At 44.0% G+C, this 19,094-nt stretch overlaps 1 protein-coding gene across 1 annotated transcript in view; it reads right to left on the bottom strand.

The window, feature by feature from the left end:
- Window positions 1–258: 258 nt before the first annotated feature.
- LOC123971232 (FRAS1-related extracellular matrix protein 1-like) overlaps window positions 259–19,094 on the bottom strand; it is a 38,470-nt gene continuing 19,634 nt past the window's right edge. The window contains exons 9-18 of the mRNA XM_046049946.1: window positions 16,980–17,324; window positions 15,023–15,165; window positions 14,710–14,906; window positions 14,257–14,347; window positions 12,306–12,473; window positions 11,980–12,188; window positions 8,448–8,541; window positions 7,750–8,002; window positions 3,452–3,646; window positions 259–269 (exon numbers count right to left, since the gene is read on the bottom strand). Coding sequence (XP_045905902.1) covers window positions 259–269; window positions 3,452–3,646; window positions 7,750–8,002; window positions 8,448–8,541; window positions 11,980–12,188; window positions 12,306–12,473; window positions 14,257–14,347; window positions 14,710–14,906; window positions 15,023–15,165; window positions 16,980–17,324 — 1,706 coding nt within the window. The remainder of the gene's footprint in view (window positions 270–3,451; window positions 3,647–7,749; window positions 8,003–8,447; window positions 8,542–11,979; window positions 12,189–12,305; window positions 12,474–14,256; window positions 14,348–14,709; window positions 14,907–15,022; window positions 15,166–16,979; window positions 17,325–19,094) is intronic.

The following is a 19,094-nucleotide window of genomic DNA, read 5'->3' as shown; positions in this document are numbered from 1 at the left end:
GACACACACACACACACACACACACACACACGCGAGTGATAATCTCACCGGCTGTTTGTGTGTGTTTGTGAACATGTAATACCTGCAGACAATAGACAGATTTCACTTAAAACACGTCAGTGCCAACCTCGTTAGCCTGGCTGACACGCTGAGGATGACACACACACACACACACACACACACACACACGCCAACAAACACCCACAATGCAATGTGCAAACAATGAGCCTTTGGACTGTAAAGCTAAACCCTGCAGATTCACTCCCACGCTGCAAACAGAACACGACAGAATGGATTTTGGTCTGAGATTCGAGGTTGAATTCAATATTCCAAATTATTGTTTTAAAATGAGAAATATAAAAATTCCACTCGTTTAGTTTCACTGGACGTTTTTAGAGCTTCAGGATCTCAGAGCTGCAGGATCTCAGAGCTGCAGGATCCCTTGCAGATGTTTTTATCTGGTACTTTTAAGGCCGTTTAAAGTTCAACAAAGACGAGATGTGAGCAGCTGTGTGAAATATTTGTACAACCAACCAACCATCCACCACGACTCTCTCACTAAAAGGTGCGACACAAAGAACTCGGCACCAGCAGCAAAAACCGAATGCGGCAGACGAAGAAAGAAACAGGAAATAAAATCCTAAGAGACTAAGACCACTTGATAAACCTGAGCTTTCTACTGTGAAGCATTCTGACATTTTCCCAAAGCCTATAGTCTGAAAATGAGACTCGATAACTTATATATATACACATATATCACTGTGGTGAACAAAATCTGTCCTCACAAGTCATTTTGTCTCACATCTGTATGACTAGAATCAAGAAAATGCTCCTCAGTCTGACAATATTCTTCACAGAAGCTGATTTCTGTTGATTATTTCACACTTCTGGCAGATTTCTCCTTTTAGGAAATAAAGATTTTTATAGAACACAGGAACAAACATGCCAGTGAAATGTCTCTCTCTCTCTCTCTCTCTCTCTCTCTCACACACCATCTCCCAGTCATCCCACTGTGTGTCCCAGTGGTCACTGGTCTCCATTGATAGAGCTCCTCCAAATCCCTCTTCTTGGCTCCGACTCCGGCGAGACTGATCATCCTCCCCAGGAGAGAGAGAGACTGTGTGTGAGTGAATACCTCCCCCCCCCCGTGCAGAGTGTGCGTTGGGCTGATAGGTGACGGCGTTTCGTCGAGGTCAGAGCTGCTCCGCTGCATTAAGAGGATTGTCAGCGGCGAAGAGCAGGAGGAGTCGGCAGGAAGACCGACACATGCACACGCACGGGGAGGAAGAAAACCTCCTCAAATCATTAGAAATTAATGTTTATATCATCTCAGGTCCACTCTCACCTGATCCAACAGAAATAATAAAAATCTATGAAAAATGGCACCAAGTCGAATTTAAGACTTTTTCAAAACCTTTTAAATAATCACACAGAGTCACGTTTAACATCAAGGTCACACCCTCCAAAGACTGAAAATATGAGAGTGTAGAGATGACGTGACCACACGGCCAAAAATGTCATCACGATAAAAAGTTTCATTTCTTTCGATATCGATAATTATCACGATGAGGATCAAATCGTTATTTCTTTCGAGTTTACAGGCTGAAGCCTGATGGTTATTTTATGTTGGTCGACTTTTCTTTATGGCCAGAATGGGACACTTGATTCCAAACAGCGGATCACTTCTCAAATCTGAGGCAGAACATTCAAAACAATTATGATAAAATCTTTGTCAACAAATATGCACGAGTAAAATTAAGTAAAAGCTTTTTTCAGTTCTTTTTCACTAAATAAAAATGAAAAAAAAAAATGAAGTCCTAATTTGTGAACATTTATTGAACATCTGTTATATATAAAAAATATTATTTATTAGATTTATTTCGGCGCTCTCAGTTGTTTATAACAATAATTCCTGATAATTTACACTATATGTGAGGGGGCTGTTGTTCATGTTAATACTACAGCAGACCATTTTAGACCATAGTTCTTCCAGCTGTTTGTGTTTGGCCTTTTCCTCTTAATATGACAAAGTGCACAAAGTGGAAGAACCTGACTGGCCCACTCAGAGCCCTGACCTCGACCACAGACAAACTCCAAGATCTTGTCAACAGAGTGGGTCAGATAGTTACTAACATCCCGGAGAAAGCGTACTAAACTGCGTGTGCATTCTAAAATATTGCAGGTGTAATTGTAGGACCTGTTATGGGTGATCAGCTATCAATTATTGCGTAGAAGACAACAGGTGCAAACACAACGGAGGCGGCAGTATTCAAATGAGGGTTTCGCGTGTTTTAATGGTTTCCGCCGTGGAGAGTCGGGAGGGAAAGCAGCCGCTGACTAAAAACCTCAGTGGAAATCGTCTTGGTACAGCACACCTGGAAAACCGCTTTGCAGTGTACTGTAGCCGTTTCTGCTGGGGTTTCCCAATGACCCGGACGCCAGGAAATGCCAGCAGATCGCGATCCAGCCAGAGGGAACGACCACCGACCGTCCGCAGCGTGCCCGGTCGCTCTGCGATCTCCTGGCCCTGTACGCCCCAACGCCCCATTCGCTCTCCGACACCTACAGTGGGTTGTGTCGCCGTTACGACCGGCACGCTAAGAACAGTTGGGGATCTCTGGCTGGGTGGATTTTACGCGTGATCCCCGCACTATTGCAACTTTCTAAACTCTTCCATCTCACCAAGAAAAGAAGTCAGGTCGAAACCAAATTTGCTTTATTGACATGAATGTTAACATAACAGTGCTACAAAAAAACTATTCAATTAATATAGTTCATCCAATAAATAAAATAATTGTATTTCTATTTATTGGATACAGAATATTATTATCTAATATTATTAATTTCTCTCTGTCTTCTTTCATTACAGCTGTGTCTCCTCACATCGATAACAGCAGCCACCTCTGCAGCACTCTGCAGTTTGCACCTTCCTGTCAAACGTATTAAACACAGACGCTGTTGCACTCGCATGAAACTGCGTTTAGGCTTGTTAGATCACACTGCGCGTAGTAAATCAATATATTTGCATGTTCCCCTCCCGCTACTTTTCACAATAAAACTGAAACACTTTTGAAAGACGTCATTCTGCTGCACGCCGTTAGTAGATCCGCTTACGTGCTAATTTGCTGGTGATATCAAGTTTGCACACGTTTTTACTCACGCAAACCTTTTGTAAATCTGGACCAAAGTGTTGTTAAGTAAATTAACACGAGTTGGGCCCAGATAAAAGCTGTAGCTGGCTGTTTGCTGCAGGTTTGATGGTGCTGACTGAAACTTTTACTTAAAAAAGGGGTAACGTCTCCTGAGAGTCCGCAATCACACACACAAACATTTTATAGCCAACGTCTGCAGCCAAAAGACTTTCAAAAGCCTTTTCAGTTTGTTCAGAAACAACCTGGAAGTTAACCGTTAAGTGTGTCACCTGTCAGGAGTAAAAAAAGAAGTATCCTACCCAGAGTGACGGCGGGGACTTTGTTGTTGACGGGATGAACCGTGACGTTGAGGTCGTACACAGGAAGCGTGCCGTGGAGAGGCACGGGTGGGGGCGGGGCGTCTCCGTTGCAACAGCTGTCCGTCCCTCCAGCCTCGCCGTCAGAGATGATGAGGGTGACTGTGTCAAACACGGGCCGAGGTCCGATCTCCCCGCCTGAACACAGAAACACAAACATTTCTGTCTCCTGTGAGAACATGACTTGATGACTAGGTGTGTGACAAGATCTCGCGAGATTAAACTGTGACGAGGATTCTCGTCAGGTAAAAAGCGAGACTCGCCACACATTAATTCTTATGCAGTGAAATACAAATGTTAAACTGATAAGACTCACGGAGCGAATCAACTCCGCCCAGATGCCAAATCAATGGATGAAGTAAAATTGTCATACAAATGAGCTAATCCAGCTGGTCCAATAGCGATCATCTTAGTTTTTGCTGAGTTGAGTAGCAAGAAATTTGCTGATAACCAGCTCCTCACAGGAGCCAAGCAAGTCAATAATTTAACTGAATCAGATGCATTTCCTGCAATAACTGTATAATAATGTATATTTGTAAATCATCAGCACAGGCAATGAAAAGCAATCCCAAAAGAACGAATGATCTGACCCAATGGCGCCAAGTATAACAAAAGCAGCAGTGGACCAAGGACTGAACCCTGTGGAACCCCGTGCTGGAGTGGCGAAGGGTCGGAAAATGTGTTATTATGAAACACACATTGAGATCTTTCTGAAAGGTAAGATCTCAACCACTTGACCAGAGATGCCAAAGTATTTCTCGATTCTGTCCAAAGGAATACAGTGATCCACAGCATCAAAAGCTAAGATCCAACAACGAAAGGACGTGACGTGTTTGCAGCAGACAACGTTAGGTCTGTGAGTGTGAAGAGAACTGAAGGAGGCGGATTCAATCACATCGTACCCCCTGGATTCTCAAAGTTAAATTTAAGACTTTTAATACCACCTAGGATGAAATTTAATACCAACTTTACTGCCATTTAATGGAAAATCTGTTTTCATTTTAAGCCCGAGAAAATTATTTACGATTTACATGAATTTCATACAACATTTTATTATAACACATTCATATTTAACACTATTGCTTTTTGGGGTGTCTCTGTACTCTGATAAGATAAATGAATCAAGTGACGTCCTTGATTCATTGTGTTGAAAACTGGTGGGTTCAGATTAGGGGTGTGACGATGCACTTAGCTCACATGCACAATTCACAATATTGGCTTCACGAGAACAAGACAAGAAGATATTTTAACACTATTTGATGAAATATTCAATGCTGAAATATATAAGTGGGGGTCTGGGGGTCCCCTAGAAAATTTTTAACACTAAACACTTAATTTCCTGCATTCTGGAGACATTTTCTGCACCAATTTATGGTAGAATTTATTTAAATAAAGTGATTCAGATTTTTTTTAGCTTAAACTTTTTTTGAACAATGCACATTTGTTTCTTTTATCTTTAAATTACATGTTTTCTTATTGTGCAAATTAAAGTTTCTCAAAGTATTTTCCTTTGTTTTTTTAACATTTCTTGTTGCAAACCATTTTTCATGAAATATTTAACAAATGCTTTAAAAAAAGTGATGGAGACATGTCCCGAGGATCCACAGTGTGAATGACACCTATGAAATGAATCCAATATTTGTGCATTAAGAACTCTTAAGGGGTGAAATCAAAAATACAAACAAATTGTGCAGAATGAGTTGAGTTAGTTACACCTTGGCTAGATAAGGTCATGTAATTTAATATGGCAGCTGCTTCAGTGATTATTCATCCTGTTCTGTTTTTCTAAAGCATCTAAAGGCTGCTTGAAATTCAGTGTTATATAGTTTTGGCTTGAAAGCAACGGGGGAAAAGGAGTTTGGCTCCAGCTTGTTTTTTCCTGTGATCGGCGCATCTCGGGGATGTAGTTTAATGTGCGTTAGTTTGATGTTTCCATTCATATAACGTTACCCTACAACAGCGGCGCATCGGCGACACACAGACCCGTCCTCGTCTCAAACACACCTGTCTCTCCGTTGCTGTTGTAACATTCACTGACCAGTAACCTGCAGCGGGTCTTCCAGCTCCGCTGTTCCATTAGTGTGACTGGCTCGCACGCCGTTCAGCTTGTTGTGCCAACCTCAGCGCCACTACCCTCAGCCTCGTCCGCCAACTTGTTTGTATCTCTGGCCTTCTGAATTTCAGACACTTGCCAAGTCTGACTGACTGATATGGGCCAGAGTTTGGATGCCAGAGCTCGTGCATCGCGAACACTTCAGAGCGTAAAGCACTGAACACTGACGTCAACAGGAACGTTACCTGTGCTGCCCTATAACATCAGGGTCACACCAAACGGAGTGAATTATAATGTCACACACACACACACAAAGTATTCATTTCTTGACATTACGGCATTTATTAAATCCTACGAAAGGACAATTAATAAGTGACACCTAAGATGGAAAATCAAGTATAATTAAAATGGTGAAATAAGATGCAAGTTAAATTACTACAAATAATAAAAACATGGTCACTACGACAGACACCCCCCAGTCTACTTAGCAGAAAATACCGATATATATTTTATACCGGAATTCTGCCCAAGGCCCCGTGTCCACCAAAGTGTTTTTTGCCGGCTGAAATCGCCAGCTGCTCTTCTGAAAACGCACAGCAGGGGCGTTTTTGAGGCGCAGCGACGGCTTTGGTTGCTACGATACATTTGTTGCCAGTAGTTCTACCGAACTTTACTGGATGTACGAATGTCATCACAGAGTAGAGCGCTCGCTCTGTATGAAGAGAAGGCTGAAGCGGGTAGAGAGAGAGGACGGACTCGCCGTGTGTGGGTTCATGAGATTTTGTGGGCGAGGAAACATCTCGGCGAGTACCGCCGTTTGGTCCAAGAGCTGAGATTGGACGAAGCTCGGTTCCAGGATAGTAACCGTTGCTCCCGCCCCTCCTCTACTGTGATTGGACGGCTGAGTAAAAAGTGACAGTGACGAGCGCAGCGTTTTTCCCAAAGTTGAACATTTTACAACTCTCGGCGACTGGAAAAAAAACGGCAGCAGCGTGACGAGGCGCTGGGTGTTTTTTTCCAGTCGCCGAGAGTTGCCAGCTTGCAAAAACGCGGCGCTCCCAGTGCAATGAATTAAAAAAAAGACGCTGGCGTCAGAATAAAACGCTTTGGTGGACACGGGCCCCAACAGTACCGGGATATGACTTTTCGGTCCAGATCGCCCAGCCCTACAACATGCAGTCCCAACCTGCGTCGGTCAAACGGTCTGAAGGGGATAACGCAGAGTAAAGGGCAGGTAGGCGTCTCATCAAATGATGTCGTTAGTCTGGTAACATTCTGCCTTTTCTCTGCACCTGTCGGAGACACAGATCTGTGGGAGAGATTCTGAACGTGCAGAAAGTTTTGGACAAGAGCAGAAAAGCTGCTTAAACACAGGAGCTGTTAAAGTCCAGGAGTTTAATGAATTATTAATTATTGAGGTGAAAAGGTGCCACATGCACATTTAAAGAGGTCACTTCCCCAAACAAAGACACAAAGAGAAGGGAAGACTCAGCAGGGATGATAATAAATATGTTGATCTACAGGAGAAACAGATCTGAGAGCAGCACTTAGATTCTTTCATAGTTTATATTTTGAAATGTCACTTGCTACTTGGAATTGTGTGTTTCCCTTTACATAAATTAAGACATTTCCACCATAAATTGGTGCAGAAACTTTCACCAGAATGTAGGAAATGAAGTGTTTAGTGCTCAAAATTTCATATAATTCAGCTTTAAAGATTTCTTAAATATATTGTTAAAATCTCGTCTCGATCTCGTCTCGTTGGTTAAGTGTCTCGTCACACCCCTATTAATGACACATTACTGCCGGACAGTGATCAACTGGCGGCCCGTGGCCCACATCCGGCCCAAAGAGTGGCCACGGATGAAAGTATTGCAATATTCATATATTTGCTATATTATGAACTGTGTATCTGTGGCACAAAATTCCCAGAAAAAGCTGTCTTAAGTTACTGCTAATGCAAACTAAACATTTCCTGCTGCTGCAGCTTCTCATTAAAAGCATTTAACTGGCAAAACAGAAGTTGACTTTTATTATGAAGTAGTCACAGGAAATGCAATGTGTTTGTCAGTGAGCTTAGCACTGACCGCCGTCGTTCATCAAAAATGCATCTACAAAACAATCACAAAAGGACTCTGATTAAATGAGTAATGATTTCTTCCCACCCGTCTCCCATGATGCCCCTCACCTGTGTGGACGTAGTGGATGTGTCCCTGCAGCAGGTCCTGCTGGGAGAACTTGTCCACGGTGAGTCCAGCTCTCCGCAGCTCCCCTCTGGCTGGACTCCGAGCCAGCATGTAGGTCAGTCTGGAGTCATCGCTGTCCCGGTCTGTGGCCGACAGGTAGTCCACCGTCACCTGGACCTGCCCCCCCTCCTCGCAGCTCAGCTCCCCCCGCAGACCCCCACCCAGCTGGGGAGGTTCATCGTTCATCGGCAGGACCTGAGGACACCAGGAGAGGCGCGAGGTTCCCATCACAGACGCAGCATGAAAAAATGTACAATCATTTTATTGAACAAGAGACGGCAGCGAAGGTCATTTCCTGTTTATGTACTGTTACATAATTCAGGAAACTCACAAACAGCAAGATCAGTCTCATAGATAAAAGTTCAAGACAATTCAACTCTGGCAGCAGGTGTGCGTGAGGCGACAGTTTCACGGGATGGCGCCCGCGCGCGTCCAAATAGTCATTATTACAGAATTCAAAACTCCTCTTTAAAACCCAGTTCTTATGAACCTCTTTAACAATACTTTGGTTCATAATAAGATATGACATTTGCATAATATGAAGGACAAGTGGATTCCAGTTGGATGTGAGATATAAACAGGAGCTCTGACAGGAAGCTGACTGATGAAGTATTTCCTGTTTTGGCAGCAGGAAGCTCACCTGTACCAGCAGGACGACGTCTGCTGAGTTCACACCGTCCGTCACCTTCAGATCCACTTCATCCTCAGTGGTCTCGGAGTCATCGTGGATGTACCTGCGACACAAAGAGCACAGTCAGAAGACGTACCAGATGGGTGACGCGAGGGGATGGCGCATTGCTGCGCTCACAGTCTGACAGCGTCAAACAGACATCGTACAGCCTGACACAGACTGTGAACAAGATTTTATTAGAGTCACCTCACACGGTGTTACACGTTTGTTGTTGTCACACCGTCTAAAGTGACTAATTTCAGACGTTTAGGCTGCGTTCAGACTCCAGGCCTTAATGCTTAATTTATTTTTTTTGTTTGACAGTTAATTGCTGTTTAAATGCGCCCATATCAGACTCCAGTCTGAACTGTCCGCGGCCTGAAAGTGACCCGCATGCTCAGAAGAAGTTAGATCCTGTTAGCTCACAGGAGACTCCCGCTTTTCATTGTCCTCTCACGGGTCACATTTCTCCCTGATTATGACAAGTGTTCACAACTGTCTGTTCTTTTCATTACGTTTTCTGGCGCTGGACAACGCAACTGCCCCACAACTCCGTCTCCGTCTCGCCACTGTGTCCGCTCGGACCAGTAGCATGCACATAACTCAGCAGAGAGCTGGCGGTCCGCTGGATTTCAGGTGGAAGAAAGGGAGTTTGTGAGCAGATGACGGCGAGGTAGAGGAGGAAGAGAGCCGCATGTTTAATTATGACTTTTTGTGGAGCTTTTTCGTTCGGCGCGGCTCCGTCTGCAGCAGACCTGTGACAACAGCTGCTCTACAGTGACGTCAAAGTCGCATCAGTTCCGACCTGAGTGTCCAGACTCATTTAAAAAGATCCGATCTGGATCGGACTTGGACCACATATGGAAGTGGCCCAATTCCGAACTGGAAAAGATCAGATTCCGTGTGACTTGGCCTGTTCACACTGTCATAAAAAGATTTGGGTCACATTGGCCTGCAGTCTGAACACAGTGACTACAGTCAGGCTGGTGGCTGAACTGCTATTTATTAGAATTGCGCAGCACATCCTCTCGCTCAACACAACGCTGTCAATGTCGGAGACCCAGCTGAAAATAAGTTATTAGCGAGCATGTAAGCAGCCTAGTTAATAAGGAGAGCTAAGCTAATGTGAGAATACAGCTGGGTTTTCAAAGCTAGCACGCTGTATATAGCTGGTAGTCCATATGGACGGCCCCCCCCCCCGCCGCCACAGTTACACTGTCATTCTGGAGGAAACACTGAGGTAAGACAAGCTGCATGTTTTTATTATTGTTTAGATTGTAGTCCGTTTGTTTTTCAGCACGCCGTTGCGAGCGGCAGCAGCCGCCTGCCTCAGCATGTAAATAAAAAAATGCCTTGGTAGTGATAATAAAAGTTTAAACTAACATTGTGATCTGCTTGTGTTGTTATTGTAGGCAAATCGTGTGTTGATTTGAGAGGCTAAATTGATTGTCAACTCACTGTTGGCTGCTTGGTCATCATTTAAACAAAGACGACATTAATTTAACAAACAAAAACGCTCCAAACGGGATAAAACCACTTTGCTATTTGAAAACTGAAGTGAACTAAGTTTTAATGGCTGCAACAGTAGGATAGGCTTTGTTATGGGGAGGATAAAACAAACACAACACAGGCTTCAGTCGGCTCAGGCTGAGAAATCTGATGTTGATTCACCAATAAAACAGTTAGTGAAGAGGGGAAATGAACGAGCCGCTCGGTTGCTAAGCGGACAAGAAGTTTATTAAGACACGGTTTATTAAAAAGAAGTATTTGTACCATTGACTAAAACAACAACATAACTTTGTGTCTCTGTTGGTCGGCTCGCTCTGTCGAGTTATTTGGTCAGAAGCACAAATTGGTGCGTCAAACTTCACCGGAAAAATCGTAACGATGGCCTTCAACAACAATCCTAAATCAAGTCAAGTGTCTTTAAGTCTTTCTTTAGTCTCTTTATAAAGCACAGAAGAGAGCTTGTCAAAATGAAAACCATACAAAAGCGTCATTTCTTTAGGTTTGTTGGAGTGAACTGAGGCTGCACACGAGAACGTTTCAAAAGATTTGTGGGTACAAGGATAAACTCACACAGAGACCAATCACGCTCCTACATTTAAATACGCTCTTCCGAACGTTATTTCCTGCTGAGGTTTCGGTTTATGTTACAGTGGGTTCAGCTGCTGGATCGCGGTGACGTGAACACTGTAAACAAATAAGGTGCAGACTTACAGTTTACAGAGGAATCCGTGCATGTGGGTCAGCGTTTACACGTCTGCAGTGTCTAATCATGTAACTCAACCATCTAAGCATCTAATTACAGTTAGCTCTCTGTAATATTCACACAGCCTTGATCATGCCTGCCAACATCCGTTTTGCATTATCTGACTGTATTTAACTGTTTCTTCTGTTTATCAAAACCTGGTTCTAATTTGAAAATTTTTTTCTTCCAAGTTCAGGACACTATTTAATCTGAACCAGTGATGTGGAGGAGAAAACCATCTAAACTTTCTGTTACCTTTTTTTCCTACTTACGTTTTAAAAATGAAACCTGACGCAGCTCTGCCGAGCAGTGAGGACGGTTTGGGAGTTAAACCTTCATGAAAACGTTTTGTGAGAAACACACTTGTCAGAGTTGAAGCAGCAGACGTGGAGACTTCCTGACTTTTAGTCTGACTGTACAAAAAACACTGGACCCTACATTTCTTCTCCAGACCATCGACCCTACTATCAGAAACAACGCTGATATTAGAAGATTCTGGAAACCTCCAGATTATCTCCAATCAAGTTTCTCTAACATCTAATAAAAACATGGCAGCGATGATTCACTTAAAGCCCTGGACATCCTGCACTCTGCACGTCCCCAGAAATTAACGCTACGCGTCGGCGAGATGTAATTCAGCCCATGAACGTGGGGGCAGTATGTCAGCAGCAAACTCCTGCTCCACACACCAGCCCAAGTGGTGGCGGTAAGAAGTTGGTTTGCCAACCGCCGTTTAACACAAAAGAAGAAGAAGGTCAGTTGAAAAAAAAGGAGATTTATGGCGGGATGTTTAGAGTAAAACTCCTGGAGCTTGTCCGCAATTACCGAGATCGTTATGTCGTCTCATTAAAATCACAACCTGCTCGAGTGTCGCCGTGTTTGGTTTGATGTGCACATTCGGAGGTTGTCAAGGAAGATGATCCGGTCCTGATCTGCCCCCTAGTGGATTCAGGAGTGAACAATGTCGTTTGCGTCGCCTACGCCCGTCTACGCCCGTCTACTCATTGTTAAAAAGCAAGTATATCCAGGACTTTAGGCAACTAAAACACTTCCGTTAACTTTTTAGTGCTTTGTAAAAATCCACACCTTCAATCTATAATTCAGCTTTTCTGTTCTATAACGTAGATTCTCATAAAAAGCTGGTATTAAACTGTAGCTGTGATGGTTAAAGGGTCATTCCACTCAACTTAAACACAAAGCTCAAACCCTCATCTGAACCTAAAGCCAAGTCCAGCACCAGCTCTGTCTCACCGGAGCCGGAGTCCTCTCAGGTCCTGCAGGGTGAACCCGTCTCCTTGCAGCAGCGTTCGGCCCTGCAGCTCCAGCCGGCCGCGACGAGCCGTCCTCTGAACCTCCACCCTCAGCTCCTCCTCCCGGCTGTCCCGGTCCTGAACCAGGAGGTGCTCCTCCGTCACGAAGGCCCCTCCGCCCTCCTCCACCCGCAGCAGGTTGGTGAAGGCCTGACGAGCACACAGAGGATCAACCAGCAAATCTGGATCTTCAAACTCAAGGTGCAAGAACATTTAATCAAAAACGTTCATCATCATTCAAAGCTCGGCCTCTGTTTGACCTCTGACCTCTGGCGCCTGGTCGTCCACGGGGGTGACGGTGATGTTGAAGAGGAGGCCGGAGACGGTGCCGCCGTGGTGGTCGCTGACGGAGAAGACGAACTGGACGAACAGCGGCTCCGGGCCGATGTCCTCCACGGGAGGCATGAAGGCCACCTTCATGTGGTTCACTGCGTGCTGGGAGAGCACAGGGCAGAGTAACTCAGTATATTTATTCAAGTGCTTTTCTTCAATACAGCTGATTTGATTTCTTTACGAACCTCCCCAAAGACCGGGGCAACCGGACGGTATGTCTGAAGATCCACCCAGGTCAAAGAAAACTCCTGACCTCAACAACTCTGCATGTGTGAGCAACTGTACGGTGATTAAAGGCCTCCACACCTGTCCGTATGAAGTGAAACATCTTAAAGAATCCAGTCCAGCTGCCTTCGACTCAGCAAATACCGAAGCACCTACCTTAGACTTTTGCAGAATATATGTACCTGGGGCCGCTGGAATGCAGTTTTAACACCGAGTGGAAAATGTTTTGCAAATAAGATTCAAGGCAGGCTGGACTGGTTAAGGACAGGAGGGCTGCAACCATACAAATTCTTATTGTCGACGTCAAATTTCATTGACGCCGCGTCGTTACACTACAGGAAGTACCAGGCAGTACCGCTTCCACTGTCTGCTTGACTGCGAGACTCACGAAGAAGAAGCTTTCATGCGAGGAGAAAGAGGCGAACAGCAGAACGGCTTTCGTTACAAGTTTTGTACGCAATTTCATCACTAAATACACTTGTGAGCGGTTTTGAGGCGAGAAATCAACTGTGTAGAATTTGAATATTGGCAGTTTTACCAAAGGCGAATTGAAAATGTGCTCGAGGTTGAGAAACTCCACAAGCTCCCGTGAGGTTAGACAGGTCGGCCAGTCACTGCAGCAGCACCAACAGAGCAGCAGAGACAGAGGAAAGGCAGTGTTTCCTATACGTTCATTTATTTGTGGCGGCCCGCCACATACTGATTTTGTTTTTATTTTATTATAGGCCTATTTAAAATCTTATTTGATTGCAGATCAGCGCCGTAGTGCATTCGCGCAGCACATCCTCTCTCTCTCATAAACACCGCAGCACTAATCTGTCCAACGCAACGCTGGCAACGTCGGAGACGCAGCTTTAAAAAAGTTTTTTTTATTAATGAGTTAAGTACATCGAGGAACATCTGGCTCGTGATGCAGCCTGCAGAACATTCTCCACTTATAAAACCTATAAGCACTTTTGAAAAATAAACTACAGCAGTAGTATGAAAGCTGCCTGTTGCTTTATTGTTCTAAATAGACATTGTTAGTGTAAAGTTGTGGTTTTAGTGTTTGCTTTTAATTTGCTCTTATTTTAGACGGAGAGGATGAATGGTTTTGTGTCAAGGAAGTCATTTACACCTGGGTTGAGAAACCTGCGCTTAACAGGTGAGGAGGCCCACGACACCACTTATCCCCCCCTTACAATGCTGTTCTTTTCATCTCGATGGTCATTGGCCTGTCATTACAACAGCCAGAAGCACTAACGAACCAAGCGGTATAAATCCTCTTGACCATCAGAGGTTAAATAGCTGAGTTTCCGTACCAGTCAGTCTGAACTGAAGACGTCTCTCGGTTGAGGGACGAAAAGTTGTGTATCTTCAACTAGTTGCCCCTGATTTTAACCTTCCTTGGATAACTATGACCTGGATGACCGAGAACCTTGACAGATGTAAATCAGATCAACAGCTCCAGAACAGCTGGTAAACCTTAGAGATGACCTCCAAGATCAGGGAGATGAGAAGTCCTGCAATTCTGTCACCTGCAAACTCCACCTGCTGATCAAAAGCTCCAGAGCAGCTACTAAATGGACCTTGAGGCGAGATCGTTTGGTCAGTTTTCTGATCGGTGTTTAGTCAATAATTATCACATTTATCTCTGCAGCGTCGTCTCAGGATTTCAAACCTGTGTGAAGGACTTTAACACCGGCACCATGTGGTCTCTCTTCATGCTGCTGGTGCTGTCTGTGTAGAACAATCGTCCTGCATCCATCAGCCTAAACAAGTAAGAGAATAAAAAGGGGGTTTAATTTCAGGACCAATACGGATTTCTTCTCCACAGCACAGGAAGCTTTATTTTCTAGCTTTTGACTGAGCCTGATTATCAGTTTCCAGCCCTTGTGTTAGGACAACAACCTACCGTAATACTGTTTATTATTTAAAACCTTTGTTCAAGTTGAGAAATACACGTTTCAAAATGTATTTTGTATTTTGATAACTAAGCGAGCAGACTCCATTTGTTAATAATCGAATCGCAAATCGTGCACAATAATCGCAATATGACTTTCTTCAAATCAAGCAGCCCTACCTTGTGCTAAGCTAGACTAAACAGGCTAAATCGGTCCTGCCCCGTCCTTACCCAGGATGCATTGGGCTGAAGCAGGGCTGTGTGATGACGTAGATCAGGTCCGTGTCCGGATGCTCTCGGTCAGTGAAGTGCAGGTGAGCCTGAGTGACGTAAACCACCTCCGTCTCCTTCACCGTCAGAGAGCGAACGCTGCCGGAAACTTCCACCGGAAGCTGGTCCTTCACCGGGAAAACATGGACCACCACGGTCTGGATCCACAGAGAGGGGAGGGGGGTTAGTGTGACTTTTCTTTTCCGATGAGAGGAAAGTGTTAATATTGTGCGGCGCTGCTTTCAGGCCAGATGTAGATTTAGTTTTGACTCACATATGTCTGGGAGAGGTTGGGCGGCTGGTGGCTGTCGGACAGCGTGAAGTCGAAGGAGTCTTCAAACTGTTCCTCCCCTGAGTGCTGGTAGTAGATCTGACCCTGGATCAGGTCTCTCTGCAGGAAACTGTCCACTGGAGATCCTGTACGGACAGATCGAGCCGCACGATGAGACGACGAGCATCAATCTGGATTTCTGTTTAGCTTAGAAATGACCCGAGAATTTATGTGAAACGGAAGTGATCTGTGTTTTGGAAAATGAGGCTGAGAGAGTGTGAAGTTTGGCTCTTGTACCGAAAGACTGATGGTTTATGGTAACTAATGTAATCGTTTCTATTTATCGTAATTTATATTTTAGGTAGTAAAATGATGCCATCCTGAAAAAGAAAAGACAGCCACAAACATTTATTAAACTGTTAAATTTAATGAGCTTTCTAAGAAGAAAGAAAAATAGTTTTTTTGTTATTTGGTGGCAGTGGAAGTGACTGATAACAGTGCATTAAATTAAATTAAGTGGCCAACTACGCAGCTGAGTTCCAATCCTTTGCATGAATCAGCGCCAACATTCAGGTGTAAGAACAGTGTGGTGTAAGAAACTAAAAGAATTAAGATGTGTGAGTGCTTCTCAGACAATTACCTGCATGATATTCCAACCACCTTACAGTTGTGTCAACACCTGAGGCTGAACTCAGAGATTTTATTCTATAGATTGTTATTAAGGCTAAACATTTCATTTTCTTAATATCAAAATTACAACACAATTAACACCATTTAAAACAAGCTCTAGCAACTGTATGTTTTATTTAATTACTACCTACTTTTCCCCGTCCGGGAAAATGCACAACAGAAATACACATGTACACAACCTTTTTGTTTCTTGTCTCCTGTCTTTGCTTGTTATTATTTCATGCTATGACTTGATTCTCAAATGATCTTACTGTGAAATTAACATAATGTATAATAATGTATGTCATCTCCTCCATTGCTCATCTTGCAACCCATTTAACTCTGTCCCTTTCCAACCCGCTTTCTTTTTATGATGGCTGACATATATAATAATAATAATAATAATAATAATATTATATTGATTGTGCATCTTCACATAATTACTTTACATTTATTCATTTGGCTGACGCTTGCTGCTATATGTGTCAGATTCTGGAGGAAAGTGTCTCGCTCAGGGACACACTGGTGTCTCACAGTGGATTCGAACTCAGGTCTCTCACACCAAAGGAATGTGTCTTACCCACTATTATCATTTATCTTCAGTTGAAATACCTGGCTGTTCAGTAAAGTGGGGTGATCGTCTTGTACTGAAAGACATCTGTCCTTTTGTGCATGCAAACATGCATTTATTGTTTTGTCTAAATAGATAATGGAGCTTAAATGACATTATTTACATTAAATGATGCCTGAATGAGCTGAATGTTATTCCTTCAGTTTGTCCATATATTTCAAAAGTGGCAGATAACATTTCTTAGTGGCAGTTAATTTAAGACCCTGTTTTATTGTATTTTGTTCTTTCTCAATCCTCTTCGCACTACATTCCCCTGTGCCGCTGGGCCAATCTGAATTTCCCCCACAGGGGGGATCAATAAAGGAACGTCTTATCTTTAGTGAAAGTTTAAGCTGAGAGTAGAAACGATTTTAAGGACGATTCTATGCTTTTCTAAATAAAACATGGGGCCAAAGAGAGAACTTGTAACGTCTTACACTGGCAGTTTCTACAGTATTTGTATAAACTATAAAAGTTAATGTTACACGAAAGATTCTTAATAACTGTATGGTGAAAAAAAACAATAAATCTGATGTAAAATTAAAAACATTATAACGCGTTTGATGGCCTGATATTTACACAATGTTTTGGACCTGCTGACACCATTTACACACATCTAAACTCACTTAAAGATTTATTCTTATTTATCCTTTAATCAATCTAAACACGCCGCTCCCTCACCCGTCCCGTGGGTGGAGGTCTTCCTGACCAGCCGCCCCGCCCGGGGGCTGGAGACCATCTGGTAGAGGATGTAGTCGTCGCTGGAGTCCAGGTCGGAGGCTAAGAGCATGTACTCCTCCAGCCTCACGGCCCCGCCCTCCTCCACCTCCACCGCCACGTTGTGGATGAGGAAGGGCGGAGAGTCGTCTTTGGGCAGGATGTTGATGGGAAACTTGTGGCGGATGCTGTGACGGCCGTCGCTGATGCGGAAGACGATGTGGTCTCGGGTGGTGTCGCTGTCGGAGTGATGGTAGACGACCACGCCCTCCCTCAGGTCCCGCACACGAAACATGAACGCCTTCCCACCTGGCGGAAAACAGGAAACACCACGAGAGTTTGTGACTGTGTGTGGTACATACAGCATGTATCTAGATATGCAGTATCTCACAAAAGAGAGTACATCACTCACATATTAGTAAATATTTGATTATTTCTACAGCTGCGTGATGTGTTATTTTAAGGGGACAGCAAATTTACACTGTTATACAAGCTGCACACTCACGACTTTACACTATAGAAAAGTGTCATTTCTTCACTATGTCTTCAGTGTTGTGAAAAGATATAATCAAATATTTACTAATATGTGAGTAAACACTTTGTGAGATACTGTATAGACAGACCGACAGATAGATATCTAGATATAGAACAAATTCAAATGTAAACATTAAAACGTGAATTCGACTTTTCATATTTGAGTTCAATCAGAAGCTTTAAAACAAAACTCACAAGAGCAACTTTGCAGCTGTCATTAATTGACCTTTCAGTGAAACTGTGTTGTGATGATACGATCACATTATGTATTTAAAGAAAAGCTTTGAAACACAGTGCGCTGGATGAAATACATTTATTTAAATTTTATTTATTACATTTATGTCTTTAATGTGACTTCATGCATTTGCTTTATATCGATCTATATTGGAGAAATATTCATGACATTTATTTTAAACATCTCACCACGCCCTAACGTTGCAATCATAGAGGCAGCTGAAAAGTAAATTTATGTCTTCAGATTCAGAGAAGAAATATTTGGACAAATACTTCAAAGATGTATCATCATAATTAAATTTCTTTTGTAGTTTTAACTCCACAAAATGATGTTTTTAGAATTCTCTCCTGAAGCTGATTATAGCTTCAAATACAAACCGTGGAGTCTGAAGTCAGCGTTTGTTAGTCAGAAGAGTTGAACATGAGAAACTTCTCTGTCCTACATTAATGAAATGTAGGCCGTGAGCGTCTGCCAGCTCTCTGCTGCTGGCTGGCCTTCCTCACACTCTACACCATGCTAACGCTAACAGCACAGCGTCACATGACTGGCGGACATGTGTTGCTGTCAGAGGACGGATCCGTTCTCAGCCAAAGCTTCGCACTTTGATTCAGCCGCCGTCTCCAACACATGCACCGTTTTTCCATTTTCTCTCCCATTGTCACTTGGAAATAACAAGTTTCTCTTAGCGCCTGAAGGCACCGCGAGGCGCTGGCTGGGGTTTGTGCTGTGAACACCGGTGGGGTAAAAACATGGCGTCCTTCCCGGTGCCCGCCCGGTTGCCAGGATGGGGGCTTCCTGCCTCCCTGCGCGTGCCAGAGAGACAGAAGGGCAAGGTCAGCAGACAGATTGAGAGACGAACGGTCGCGAGCCCGAACCTCATTAGCAACTTTACTGAGGGAAACTGGCTACTGGTCCAACTGATGGAAACAACTTGGTAATTGGGCCCAAAGGTGGCGTTGGGCAACAGGCCCATTAAGGATGGGAGACTGTGTGTGAGTGTGTGTGTGTGTGTGTGTGTGTGTGTGTGTGTGTAGCGGGACAGGCAGCCATCCATTTGGCTGAAGGCGTTGGACCGAGCCTGCAGTGACTGTCCCCGCGCTGCAGCGCCGTCGCCCCCGAGTCGCAGCATGGAGGCTCAGCGGCGCTCTCCTCAGAGACACAGCTCCACCACAGGACCCACTAACTGCTTCCTACAGGGCCCCACACATGCATGGAGAGCGGAGCCAACGTCAGCTTTGTTCCTTCTTAACAAGAGTCCAGAACTGAGGAGATAAAATGACACAGTCCAACATGGGGGGGGGGGGGGGGCC

The sequence above is a fragment of the Micropterus dolomieu genome, linkage group LG05 (genome assembly GCF_021292245.1).
Source record: "Micropterus dolomieu isolate WLL.071019.BEF.003 ecotype Adirondacks linkage group LG05, ASM2129224v1, whole genome shotgun sequence".
Lineage (NCBI taxonomy): Eukaryota > Metazoa > Chordata > Actinopteri > Centrarchiformes > Centrarchidae > Micropterus > Micropterus dolomieu.
The sequence above is the reverse complement of the archived record's forward strand: the minus strand, read 5'-3'. Positions and strand labels throughout refer to the sequence as shown.